General features: G+C 41.9%; 1 protein-coding gene across 4 annotated transcripts in view; it reads right to left on the bottom strand.

Moving 5' to 3' along the window:
* Positions 1 to 12,237, bottom strand: part of LOC123998786 (SH3 and PX domain-containing protein 2B-like) — a 78,763-nt gene that overhangs the window by 49,833 nt on the left and 16,693 nt on the right. For all 4 annotated transcript variants that reach the window (XM_046303933.1, XM_046303935.1, XM_046303934.1 and 1 more), the window contains exon 3: positions 3,352 to 3,427. In XM_046303933.1, the coding sequence (XP_046159889.1) occupies positions 3,352 to 3,427 (76 nt within the window). The remainder of the gene's footprint in view (positions 1 to 3,351; positions 3,428 to 12,237) is intronic.

Below are 12,237 nucleotides of genomic sequence, written 5' to 3'. Positions count from 1 at the left end.
TCTGGCCTGCTCGCCTCCCTACCACTGAGGAAGTACAGTTCCCGCTCAGCTCAGTCAAAACTGTTCGCTGCTCTGGCTCCCCAATGGTGGAACAAACTCCCTCACGACGCCAGGACAGCGGAGTCAATCACCACCTTCCGGAGACACCTGAAACCCCACCTCTTTAAGGAATACCTAGGATAGGATAAAGTAATCCTTCTCACCCCCCCCCCCCTTAAAATATTTAGATGCACTATTGTAAAGTGGTTGTTCCATTGGATGTCATAAGGTGAATGCACCAATTTGTAAGTCGCTCTGGATAAGAGCGTCTGCTAAATGACTTAAATGTAAATGTAAATGTGTGGCACAGCTAGCAACTGCGATGCAGTGCCTTAGTGTTCTCTGGCTAGTGTATCAACACACCCAGTCACGACAAAGATACAGGTGTCCTTCCTAACTCAGTTGCTGAAGAGGAAGGAAATTGATTGGAGGCCAATGGTGACTTTAAAACAGTTTAGTTTAATGTCTGCAATAGGGGAAAACAACTGAGGATGAATCGACATTGTAGTTACTCCACAATATTAATCTAATGGACAGAGTGAAAGGAAGCTTGTACAGAATGAAAATATTCCAAAACATGTATCCTGTTTGTAATAAGGCACTAAAGTAATACTACAAAAAAATGTGGCAATTTTTTTCTAAAGAATTCAAAGTTTTATGTTTGTGGAAAATCCAATACAACACATTAATGAGTACCAAGAAGACAATGAATGTTCCTGAGTAGTTGAGTAACAGTTTTGACTTAAATCTATCGCAAGACCTGGAAATAGTTGTTTAGCAATATGACAGAGCTTGAAGAATTTGGAAAATAAAATTATGGGCAAATGTTGCACAATCCAGCTCTTGTAGACTTACCCAGAAATATTCACAGTTGTAACTGCTGCCAATGGTGCTTCTACAAAGTATTGACTCAAGCTTGTAAATACTTGTGCAATTGAGATTTCCGTATTTCATTTTAAATACATTTGCAAAAATGTCTAAACCTTTTGACTTCGTTATTATGGGGCTGTGTATGTGTGTGTGGATGGGTGAGAAAAAAATATATACAATTGAAGTCAGACGTTTACATACACTTGGAGTCATTAAATCTCCTTTTTTCAACCACTCCACACATTTCTTGTTAACAAACTATAGTTTTGGCAAGTCAGTTAGGATGTCTACTTGACCGAAGTTAAACAATGTAAAGGCAATGCTACCAAATAATAATTGAGTGTATGTAAACTTCTGACCCACTGGGAATGTGATGAAAGAAATAAAAGCTGAAATAAATCATTCTCTCTACTATTATTCTGACATTTCACATACTTAAATAAAGTGGTGATCCTAACTGGCCTACAACAGGGCATTTTTACTGGGATTAAATGTCAGGAATTGTGAAAAACTGAGTTTAAATGTATTTGGCTTAGGTGTATGTAAACTTCCGACTTCAACTGTATATTTAATCAATGTTGAATTCCGGCTGTAACGCAACCAAGTGGTATAAGTCAAGGGATATGCATACTTTCTGAAGGCAATGTAATGCAAATTTTCACCAGCAGTTACTGTTTAAAAAATAAATAGTGACAATCAAGCTTGAGTGTTGGTGTTTCTCTCATGCCTCAATGGAATTAGAATAAAATAATCTTTGAATTATTTTCTCACTTTAAAAGCTCAACTTGGATTCTAATGTAAATATACTGTATTTCAGTGATTTAAACAGCTCTGGATTGGGGAGAAGTTTGTAGTTTTCAGAACAATGATCCCAGATCGCCACAGATGTAGTCTGTGTGACTGGAACTAGTGGGAGTTTATTACAGAGAACGAAACTAAACGTGGTTAAGAGTACTCAGAATTCATCTTTCTTCACAGCTGTATGAGCATATATTTACAACAGTATATTAATCAACGTGGGAGTAATATGGTCTAGTATCCCTGGTCTGTGTTGTTCCTTCTTACGCTGTTATCCTCTCTCGTTTTCTCTCTCCTTTCAGAGTTTATTAAACAAACACAGCTGAGCACCTGGAGTCCCTTGACCCTGTGTGCGACCCCCTCAATGAGTTCCAGACCGGCAGCTCACCTAGTACCTTGCTACCATCCACACACACCCCCTTACCAAACCCAGCAGGGGAGGGGCCAGTGGTAGGGCTTTTTCGAGGCGAGGCCTTCACACCTAAACCTCACATGGATAACTCGCATGAGACACTAAAGGCTTTGTTTCAAGAGTTGCTAATAAGTGAGCCAAGTGTTAATTCAATCTGTCACCTTGTGCTTAAAGTGTTTGATGGAGAGTATTGGAGGAACTAAAATGAGTAGCAATTTACTTTGCCAATCGGTTTATAGACAAAAACATAACTGTGCTCATGAGGGGTGTGGATTCCATTGGTGTATTGCACAGAGTGCAATGTAGCAGCTCGTACTTTCTTAATTCTCTTAACTCTGCTGCTTTGTTGATTTGGATGCTTAGGCATAATGACACCTGTTAGAAAGTGAACTCTGTGCATCCTTCCAGGTCCCATTTCACAGTATACATGGTGATATAATTGCTTGGGCACATCACCAAATCAATACATCTTGGTTGAGTGTGTTACCCGTTTGACCTAGTCTACATTTCTAAACCTTAAATCTAAATGATAGAAGACAGGAGAAGTAAATCAGAAGGTGTATTAGTTATGTTGCTCGTCTAAAGCAGTACATACAAAGGTTTGTGTGAGATCTGTCTTGTAGCATGTGGATGGGTGTGGCCACCAAGTGTGCAGGTGACCGTGGTCTGGGGTTCCTCTCTAGTCGAGCTCTTTAAAAGTATTCTGTACTGTACAGGCTATAGTATCTAAACTGTAAAGTTGTTACTTTGCTAAGTGTTTATTGGCCTAGTTTGACAAAATGCATTCAATTACAAGTGTTTCTTGTCACCTGGTCTCTGTCAGGTTATAAAAATGCTCAGGTGTAGAGCTTCCTGGGGGGAGGAAGATGGCAGCCAGTCTCTGCATGGGTTAGTTAGGGGTTTTCTGAGCTCTAGTGGGCTAGTCAGACTGATCTTCAGTCATTTAAATTCATTTGACTTGCTTTAAAAAAAAAATCATTTATTTACTTTGAGCCAGGCATATTGTTGGATAATTTGTATGTTTTATAAAAAACCTACACCTTCTCCAAGCCTCGGAGCCTTAAAATAAAAACCTTGCACTGGATCTTCTGCTTCCTGCCTTTCCTTGCTCACCAACATTAGCCAGACAGCTCCAACCATCCAGGGCAAGTAAGGGGCCTAACATCCATCCATCCTTACAGCATCAAATGAGCTGGGAGTGTCAGCCACTAGCAGTGTGTTTTAACTCTTACCTGGTAGAAAAGGGATGATTCTGCGCTTGGGGTCTTTCTGCCCTCCTTCCACAGGGAACTTATCCAGAAGCTCCATCTGAAAACAGTGTGTCAACAATGCAGGGAGTTAAACACATGCTATCATACAAAACAACATCACTGCAGGGGGGGTTGTACATTTTGTACAATTCAGCAATTCCTAGAAGGACTGGCTTAGCCAATTATTAGAAATACACTCAACAGATGGCATTTCTCGATGGGGTAGCTAGGCTACATATGCTACGTGTCCTGGAGTCAAAGAGAACAACAGTGCTCCCAGATTAAAGAGGAATGTTCATTTCCTATTACATTACATTTACGAGCCTAGAGTGGATTGTCAGTGTCAGAACTGGGGAGAACAGATGAGGGGGGGCGGATTTTTTCACATTGTTTTGGAGAATAGACAGACCTCACAAATACTAGATTTCTGTTTTTGTTTTACGTCTTCTACACAGAGACAGACCAGAGTTAGAATCAACTAGGTTTATGATGTGGGCAGCAAGCAGGGATCTGAATGGCTAGTGGGGCTGGTGATGTCGACACTGTCTGTTTGGAGCATTCCGCTTCCTGCACTGGTGGAAAATTACTACTGGACCATCACATCACAAGGCCCATGCAATAGGAAACACTGGTGGCGTCTTCTCCAAAGTACAGTTTGGATTTATAGATGGGCTTGTATTTGACTCGCAGAGAGAAGGGGCCTTTTCTCTCGAACCTGTCTTACTAGTGGTCTTACTACAATTTAAAAGCCAGTAAAGTTGGGCCTCCCGAGTGGTGCAGTGGTCTAAGTGGACCTTCACCTACCTGTGCCACTAGAGATCCTGGTTCGAGTCCAGGCTCTGTCGCAGCAGGCCGTGACCGGGAGACCCATGGGGCGACGCACAATTGGCCCAGCGTCATCCGGGTTAGGGGAGGGTTTGGCCGGCAGGGATGTTCTTGTCCCATTGCGCACTAGCAACTCCTGTGGCAGGCCGCAATGCACGCTGACAAGGCCGTCAGGTGTACGGTGTTTCCTCCGATACATTTGTGCGGCTGGCATCTGGGTTAAGCAGGCATTGTGTCAAGAGGCAGTGTGGCTTGGCTGAGTTGTGTTTCGGGGGACGCACGGCTCTCGACCTTCACCTATCTCGTGTCCGTAAGGGAGTTGCAGCGATGGGACAAGACTACCAACCAATTGGCTACCACGAAATTGGGGAGAAAAACGGGTAAAAAAATAATAAATAAAAAATGGCAGTAAAGTTAGCTTTAAAGCTTTCTCGGTATCCCTGCAAGACTCGTGCAATAATGTTGCTATGACAGTCAGCACTATGGTTTTGGACCAGTAACAGCAGAGTTCTTGACCCCGTGTCCTGTCCTATGGGAATACGCAGTCTACAACGCAGCTGTATAAATTAACTCAATGCAAAGCTATAGTCACACTGCAAATGGCTGTCAGTGAAAGGAACCATAAGTCTGTTGGTGGGTGAGGCCAGAGCAAACAGAGAAGAGTGAGCAGTGAAGAGGCTTGAGGTGAGAGAAAGTCATATACTCCTATTTTACTGTCAACCTTGTTACTTCCTGCACCTCCCGATTCAGTATCCATAATTCTCCTGTATCCTTTCCTATAATCTGCAACCCTTCATCTCTCCAGAAACTAATGCTCCACCTAATACTCCAAGGACTATTCAAATCACACCATGTGCTATATATTTCCCAATAAACAAGATTTAAACATGTTTATTAAGTTAATCATCTATTAAAGCTCTTCAAATAAAAATCCCTATGTAATGTACATCTTCATTTAGTTTTAACTAAATCATTCACCTCCATATTCCAAGAGATCGACCCAATAGTACCCACCCCATGAAATGAAAATGTACTGAGCTGTTTCTACTAATTAAACCCAACAAAAGCTACAGTATGACAAGAACTGACTGGTGCAGAAATAGGAGAAAAAGACAAGATCAGCAAGGAGCCAGGGACACCAGTCCTGTAAATGGCAATTAGGGAAGCTAAGCTTGGTAAATCATACTTCCAACCACAGCATTACCTTCCTCTGTGGAACAAAGAGAAAGCAGAGGAAAAAGACTTCTGAGTGACTACACATGACGACTATCTGTCTGGCTAAAGAGGCAGATGCCTCATTTCACAGATCCTCCTTAGAGAGAGAGAGAGAGAGAAAATAATACCCCACACGCTGTAATTGTTCCCATGAGTCTAGCGGGGAGCCACACCCTGACTGACTGTCTGTCTCTCTTTCTCCAACACACTGTCTGTGGCCTGTAATCAGAGCTGCTGTCTCAGATAAGAAAAAAACATCTGACTAAAGGGAATACAGAGCATTCGGAAAGTATTCAGACCCCTTGACTTTTCCCACATGTTGTTACATTACAGCCTTATTCTAAATTTGACTAAATAGTTTTTTCCCCCTCAATCTACACACAATACCTCATAATGACAAAGCAAAAACAGGTTTGAAATATCACATTCACATAACTATTCAGACCCTTTACTCAGCACTTTGTTGAAGCACCTTTGGCAGTGATTACAGTCTTCTTGGGTATGACGCTACAAGCTTGGCACACCTGTATTTGGGAGTTTCTCCCCTTCTTCTCTGCAGATCCTCTCAAGCTCTGTCAGGTTGGATGGGGAGCGTTGCTGTACAGCTATATTCAGGTCTCTCCAGAGATGTTTGATCGGGTTCAAGGCCGGGCTTTGGCTGGGCCACTCAAGGACATTGAGACTCCAGCATTGTCTTGGATGTGTGCTTAGGGTCGTTGTCCTGTTGGAAGGTGAACCATCGCTCCAGTCTGAGGTCTTGAGCAGGTTTTCATCAAGGATATCTCTGTACTTTGGGACCCTTCCCCAGATCTGTGTCTTGACACAATCCTGTCTTGGAGCTCTACGGACAATTCCTTCGACCTCATGGCTTGGTTTTTGCATTGTTAACTGTGGGACCTTATATAGATAGGTGTGTGCCTTTACAAATCATGTCCAATAAATTGAATTTACCACAGGTGGACTCCAATCAAGATGTAGAAGCATCTCAAGATGGTCAATGGAAACAGGATGCACCGAATCTCATAGAAAAGGGTCTGAATACTTATGTAAATATGGTATTTCAGTTTGTTTTTTTATATCAATGTGCAGAAATTGTAAACTTTGTTTTCTCTTTGTCATTATGGGGTATTATGTGTCGATTGATGATATATGTATATATATTTTTTAAATCCATTTTTAGAATTAAACTAACGTAACAAAATGTGGAAAAAGGGGTCTGTATATTGTAGTCTCTGCTGCTGCAGACAGCCAGTGACATCATGTACACGTCACCCACATGAATGACTTGAGGATAGGTTTAAGGGTTCAAGCAACACAAGGGGACAAGGGGAGTTTTCTTCGCATTGGTGCTGTTCATTTCAGTCAAAACAAAATAGTACTACACACTTTACGGAATACGGTGCAGATTGAAGAATTGAGAAAAACTAAATATCAGGAGTTTTTTTTTTTTACTCTGAATGAATGTATAAATGCCTACATTACCACGTGTAATGATAATAACATGAGAACTAACTTTGAGGGCAAACTAACTAATTCTGATGAAAAAGAGGGCTGTTAATGACTGTTAAGGAGTAAACAAGGATACCACAGCGAATGTGGCCCCAGGTGTGATGTATGCTGGGAGGTATGACATCACAGCCAGGGGAGTATAACAGGCATTCCTTTGTGGGTTATATTACTATACCTAACAGAATACAGGCCTAACTGTCCAACTTCAAATACATGTACTAATTGGACAGAAAATTCTTGTTTGGTCAGAGAGTAAGTTCATTTGCGGCTGCCGGCTATCATTTGTCTGGTTCATATCCTCCTCTGTGACATCACAGTCTCATCATAGCCTTCTGCTCTTCATCTGAGAGTGGGACATGAATGAGTGTGTTCAAGACCTCCTCTGACAACCACATCTCTTTCTAGAATTTTAAACCGGCTCAACAGTAGACTACAATCTCCCTCTCACTCACTCTACCCCTCCCAACACACACCACCCCTCCTTACAAGCTCCAGCTATTACTCACCCACCCCTACTCATATCTTCATGCTAAAACTCTCTGATGTGGACTATATCTCTCATTGAGAAATCTACTTTAGTGTGACACATACCAATGCTGAGCAGGGAGGGAGGACACAAGAGACCCAGAAGTTGTCAGAGAAGCATAGCAGAGATGTTGACGTCATCAGCTTTTAGCTGATCAGAGAAGACTGGCTCCACAAGGCTTCCTTCAATCAAGATCATAAAGGGATGCTTCCATCTCCACAACCAACGTTGTTATTCCAATGGGGATATGAAAAAAAAAAAAATTGTCTTTGACAACAGCAGGAAACACCAAACTCACTAGCTCCATTATCACACTTTTTTTTGTGCCTTGCAAGGGTTCTGGAAAAATGCTGTTTAAAAGGAGTGAATCATACTAAAAAGACCAACATGTGTTTTCAATCAGGGTTGTTGAAAACACTCCCCCCTAGCTGTTGAGAAACGTCAACGGACAGCACGCGAGGCAAGGAGACTTGGTTTAGACATGCATTTCCTGCCGCTGCATCGGTCAGCCCTGTAAGCAATGTGCTGGCTCACCACATGGTTTACAAACTGCTGATTTTTTTTAAAGGGAGAAAATTAAATTCAAAAGGGAAAGAACCTGAGCAGCAAACTAAACTCTCACATTTCAAGTCTGGCATAGTGACGGCTGGACGAACACTAGAAACCACTTCCAACGGTCATAAACAAAGGCAGGAGACACCAGTAAGCTAGCTTGGGGGAAAAAAGTGGAGCAAAGCACAGATACCACTCCCATCTCATTTGTCCTGCTGAAGTAAAAATTCCTCAAGGTTTAGTCTGTCTATGGATGATAGATCAGCTTAACTGAGACAGACAATAGAACACAATTTATAATATGTTTTATTTATTAATAATAATTGTCATCAAACATGAATACATACATACAAAATGAAGTAAATGGACCACAATTTCTACGTCAAGGAGAATAGAATACCCTATTGCAGGATTGCCTAACTGGCGGCCCGCGGGCAGAGGTGGGTTGTAGCGCATTCCAGGTACTTAAGTCCACTGATGAATTAGCACTTTTCTAGTTACTCTCTGTGGGCTGTACTTGAATTCTTACTCAAGCAGTCTAAAGGAAATAACTTACTTTTTACTCTGTTACACTTTACCAAATCAATTCAGTTATTCAGTTAGATTGATAATATTATATTGTCGCTGTCAATTGAAAACCTCCAAATGTTGTGTATTTTTTTCAATATACATGAATCGATACTATCAAATCAAATATTATTGGTCACATACACATGGCTATCAGATGTTATTGAGAGTGTAGTGAGTTGCTTGTGCTTCTAATTCTGACAGTGCAGCAATATCTAACATGTAATCTAACAGTTCCATAGCAACTACCTAATGCACACAAATCAAAGTAAAGGAATGAAATAAGAATATATTCACGTAAATATATGGATGACCAATGATAGAGCGGCATAGGCAAGATGCAATAGATGGTATAAAATACAGTACAGTTAAAGTCAGAAGTTTACATACACCTTAGCCAAATACGCTGAAACTCAGTTTCACAATTCCTGACATTTAATCCTTGTAAAAAATGCCCTGTCATAGGTCAGTTAGGATCACCACTTAATTTTATGAATGTGAAATGTCAGAATAATAGTAGAGAGAATTATTTATTTCAGCTTTTATGTATTTCATCACATTCCTAGTGGGTCAGAAGTTTACATACACTCAATTAGTATTTGGTAGCATTGCCATTAAATTGTTAAACTTGGGTCAAACCTTTCGGGTAGCCTTCCACAAGCTTCCCACAATATGTTGGGTAAATTTTGGCCCATTCCTCCTGACAGAGCTGGTGTAACTGAGTCAGGTTTGTAGGCCTCCACAGGCTTTTTCACTTCTGCCCACACATTTTCTCTGGGATTGAGGTCAGGGCTTTGTGATGGCCACTCCAATACCTTGACTTTGTGTTCCTTAAGCCATTTTGCCACAACTTTGGAAGTATGCTTGGGGTCAATGTCCATTTGGAAGACCCATTTGTGACCAAGCTTTAACTTCCTGAATGATGTCTTGAGATGTTGCTTCAATATATCCTAGTAATTTTCCTACCTCATGATGCCATATATTCTGTGAAGTGCACCAATCCCTCCTGCAGCAAAACACCCACACAAAATGATGCTGCCACTCCCATGCTTCACGGTTGGGATGGTGTTCTTCGGCTTGCAAGCCTCCCCCTTTTCCTCCAAACATAACGATGGTCATTATGGCCAAACTGTTCTATTTTTATTTCATCAGACCAGAGGACATTTCTCCAAAAAGTACGATCTTTGTCCCCATGTGCAGTTGCAAACCGTAGTCTGGCTTTTTTATTGGCGGTTTTGGAGCAAGTGCTTCTTCCTTGCTGAGTGGCCTTTCAGGTTATGTCGATAAAGGACTCGTTTTACTGTGGATATAGATATTTTTGTACCTGTTTCTTCCAGCATCTTCACAAGGTCCTTTGCTGTTGTTCTGGGATTGATTTGCACTTTTCGCACCAAAGTACGTTCATCTCTAGGAGACAGAATGCTTCACCTTCCTGAGTGGTATGACGGCTGCGTGGTCCCATGGTGTTTATACTTAAGTACTATTGTTTGTACAGATGAACGTGGTACCTTCAGGTGTTTGGAAATTGCTCACAAGGATGAACCAGACTCTACAAAAACATTTCTGAGGTCTTGGCTGATTTCTTTTGATTTCCCCATGATGTCAAGCAAAGAGGCACTGAGTTTGAAGGTAGGCCTTGAAATACATCTACAGGTACACCGCCAATTGTCTCAAATGATGTCAATTAGCCCATCAGAAGCTTCTAAAGCCATGACATAATTTCCTGGAATTTTCCAAGCTGTTAAAAGGCACAGTCAACTTAGTGCATGTACCTCTGACCCACTGGAATTGTGAAACAATAAAATAATCTGTCTGTAAACAATTGTTGGAAAAATTACTTTGTTGGAAAACAATTACAATTGTTGGAAAAATTACTTTTATCATGCACAAAGTAGAACCGACTATAGTCCTAACCGACTATAGTTTGTTAACAAGATATTTGTGGAGTGGCTGAAAAATTAGTTTTAATTAAACTTCCAACTTCAGCTGTATATACATATGAGATGAGTAATGCAAGATATGTAGACATTATTAAAGTCCATTTATTTATCCATTTATGAAAGTGGCCAATGATTTCAAGCCTGTATGTAGGCAGCAGCCTCTATGTGTTAGTGATGGCTGTTTAACAGTCGGGGTGGACAAGTAGTGGTTGTTGTCCTTTATGCTCTTTTTGGCCTTCCTGTAACATCGGGTGCTGTAGGTGTCTTGGAGGGAAGGTAGTTTGTCCCCGGTGAATTACCTGTGCATCTGTTAAAGTTGGTGAGGGTTTTAGGTGACAAGACTAATTTCTTAAGCCTCCTGAGGTTGAAGAGGCGTTGTTGCGTCTGCTTCATCACACTGCCTGTGTGGGTGGACCATTTCAGTTTGTCCGTGATGTGTACGCCGAGGAACTTAAACTTTCCACCTTCTCCACCGCTGTCCCATCGATGTGAATAGGGGGTGCTCCCTCTGCTGTTTCCTGAAGTCTTTGTTTTGTTTACTTTGAGTGAGAGGTTGTTTTGCTGACATCACACTCAAGAGTGCCCTCACCTCCTCCTTGTAAGCTGTCTCATCATTGTCGGTAATCAAGCCTACTATTGTTGTGTCGTCTACAAACTTGATGATTGAGTTGGAGGCGTGCCACACAGTCATGGGTGAACAGGGAGTACAGGAGGGCCTGAGCATGTACCCTTGTGGGGCCCCAGTGTTGAGGATCAGAAAAGTGGAGAAGTTGTTTCTTACCTTCACCACCTGGGGTGGCCCGTCAGGAAGTCCAGAACCCGAATGCACAGGGCAGGGTTGAGACCCAGGGCCTCTAGCTTAGTGATGAGCTTGGAGGGTGCTATGGGGTTGAATGCTGAGCTATAGTCAATGAACAGCATTTTTGCATACTGTAGGTATTCCTCTCATCCAGATGGGATAGGGCATTGTGTAGTGTTATGGCCATTGATTTGTCTACGGACCTATTGGGGTGGTAAGCAAATTGAAGTAGGTCTAGGGTGACAGGTAAGGTGGAGGTGATATGGTCTTTGATTAGAAGTGCTACAGGGCAAGAGTAATTTAGTTAACTTATCTTACCTTCTGGGTACAGAAATAAGGGTGGCCAACTTTAAGCATGTGGTGAGAGCAGACTGTGATAGGGAGGGATTGAAAATGTCCGTAAACACACCCGCCAGTTGGTCTGCGCATGCTCTGAGGACGCCGCTTGGAATACCATCTGGGCCGACAGCCTTGCGAGGGTTAACACTTTTGAATGTCTTACTCACGTCGGCCACGGAGGAGAGCTCACAGTCCTTGGTAGCGGGCCACGTTGGTGGCACTGTATTATCCTCAAAGAGGGCAAAGAAGGTGTTTAGTTTGTTTGGAAGCAAGACGTCTGTGTCCGTGACGTGGCTGGTTTTCTTTTTGTAGTCCTTGATTGTCTGTAGTCGCTGCCAAATACATCTTGGGTCTGAGCTGTTGAATTACGACTCCACTTTGTCTCTGTCCTGACGGTTTGCCTGTTTTTTGTTTGTTTGTTTTTTTTACATTTATTTAACTAGGCAAGTAAGTTAAGAACAAATTCTTATTTTCAATGACGGCCTAGGAACAGTGGGTTAACTGCCTGTTCAGGGGCAGAACGACAGATTTTGTACCTTGTCAGCTCGGGGATTTGAACTTGCAACCTTTCGGTTACTAGTCCAATGCTCTAACCA

Source organism: Oncorhynchus gorbuscha, linkage group LG16 (assembly GCF_021184085.1).
Source record: "Oncorhynchus gorbuscha isolate QuinsamMale2020 ecotype Even-year linkage group LG16, OgorEven_v1.0, whole genome shotgun sequence".
NCBI classification, from domain to species: Eukaryota; Metazoa; Chordata; class Actinopteri; order Salmoniformes; family Salmonidae; genus Oncorhynchus; species Oncorhynchus gorbuscha.
The sequence above is the reverse complement of the archived record's forward strand: the minus strand, read 5'-3'. Positions and strand labels throughout refer to the sequence as shown.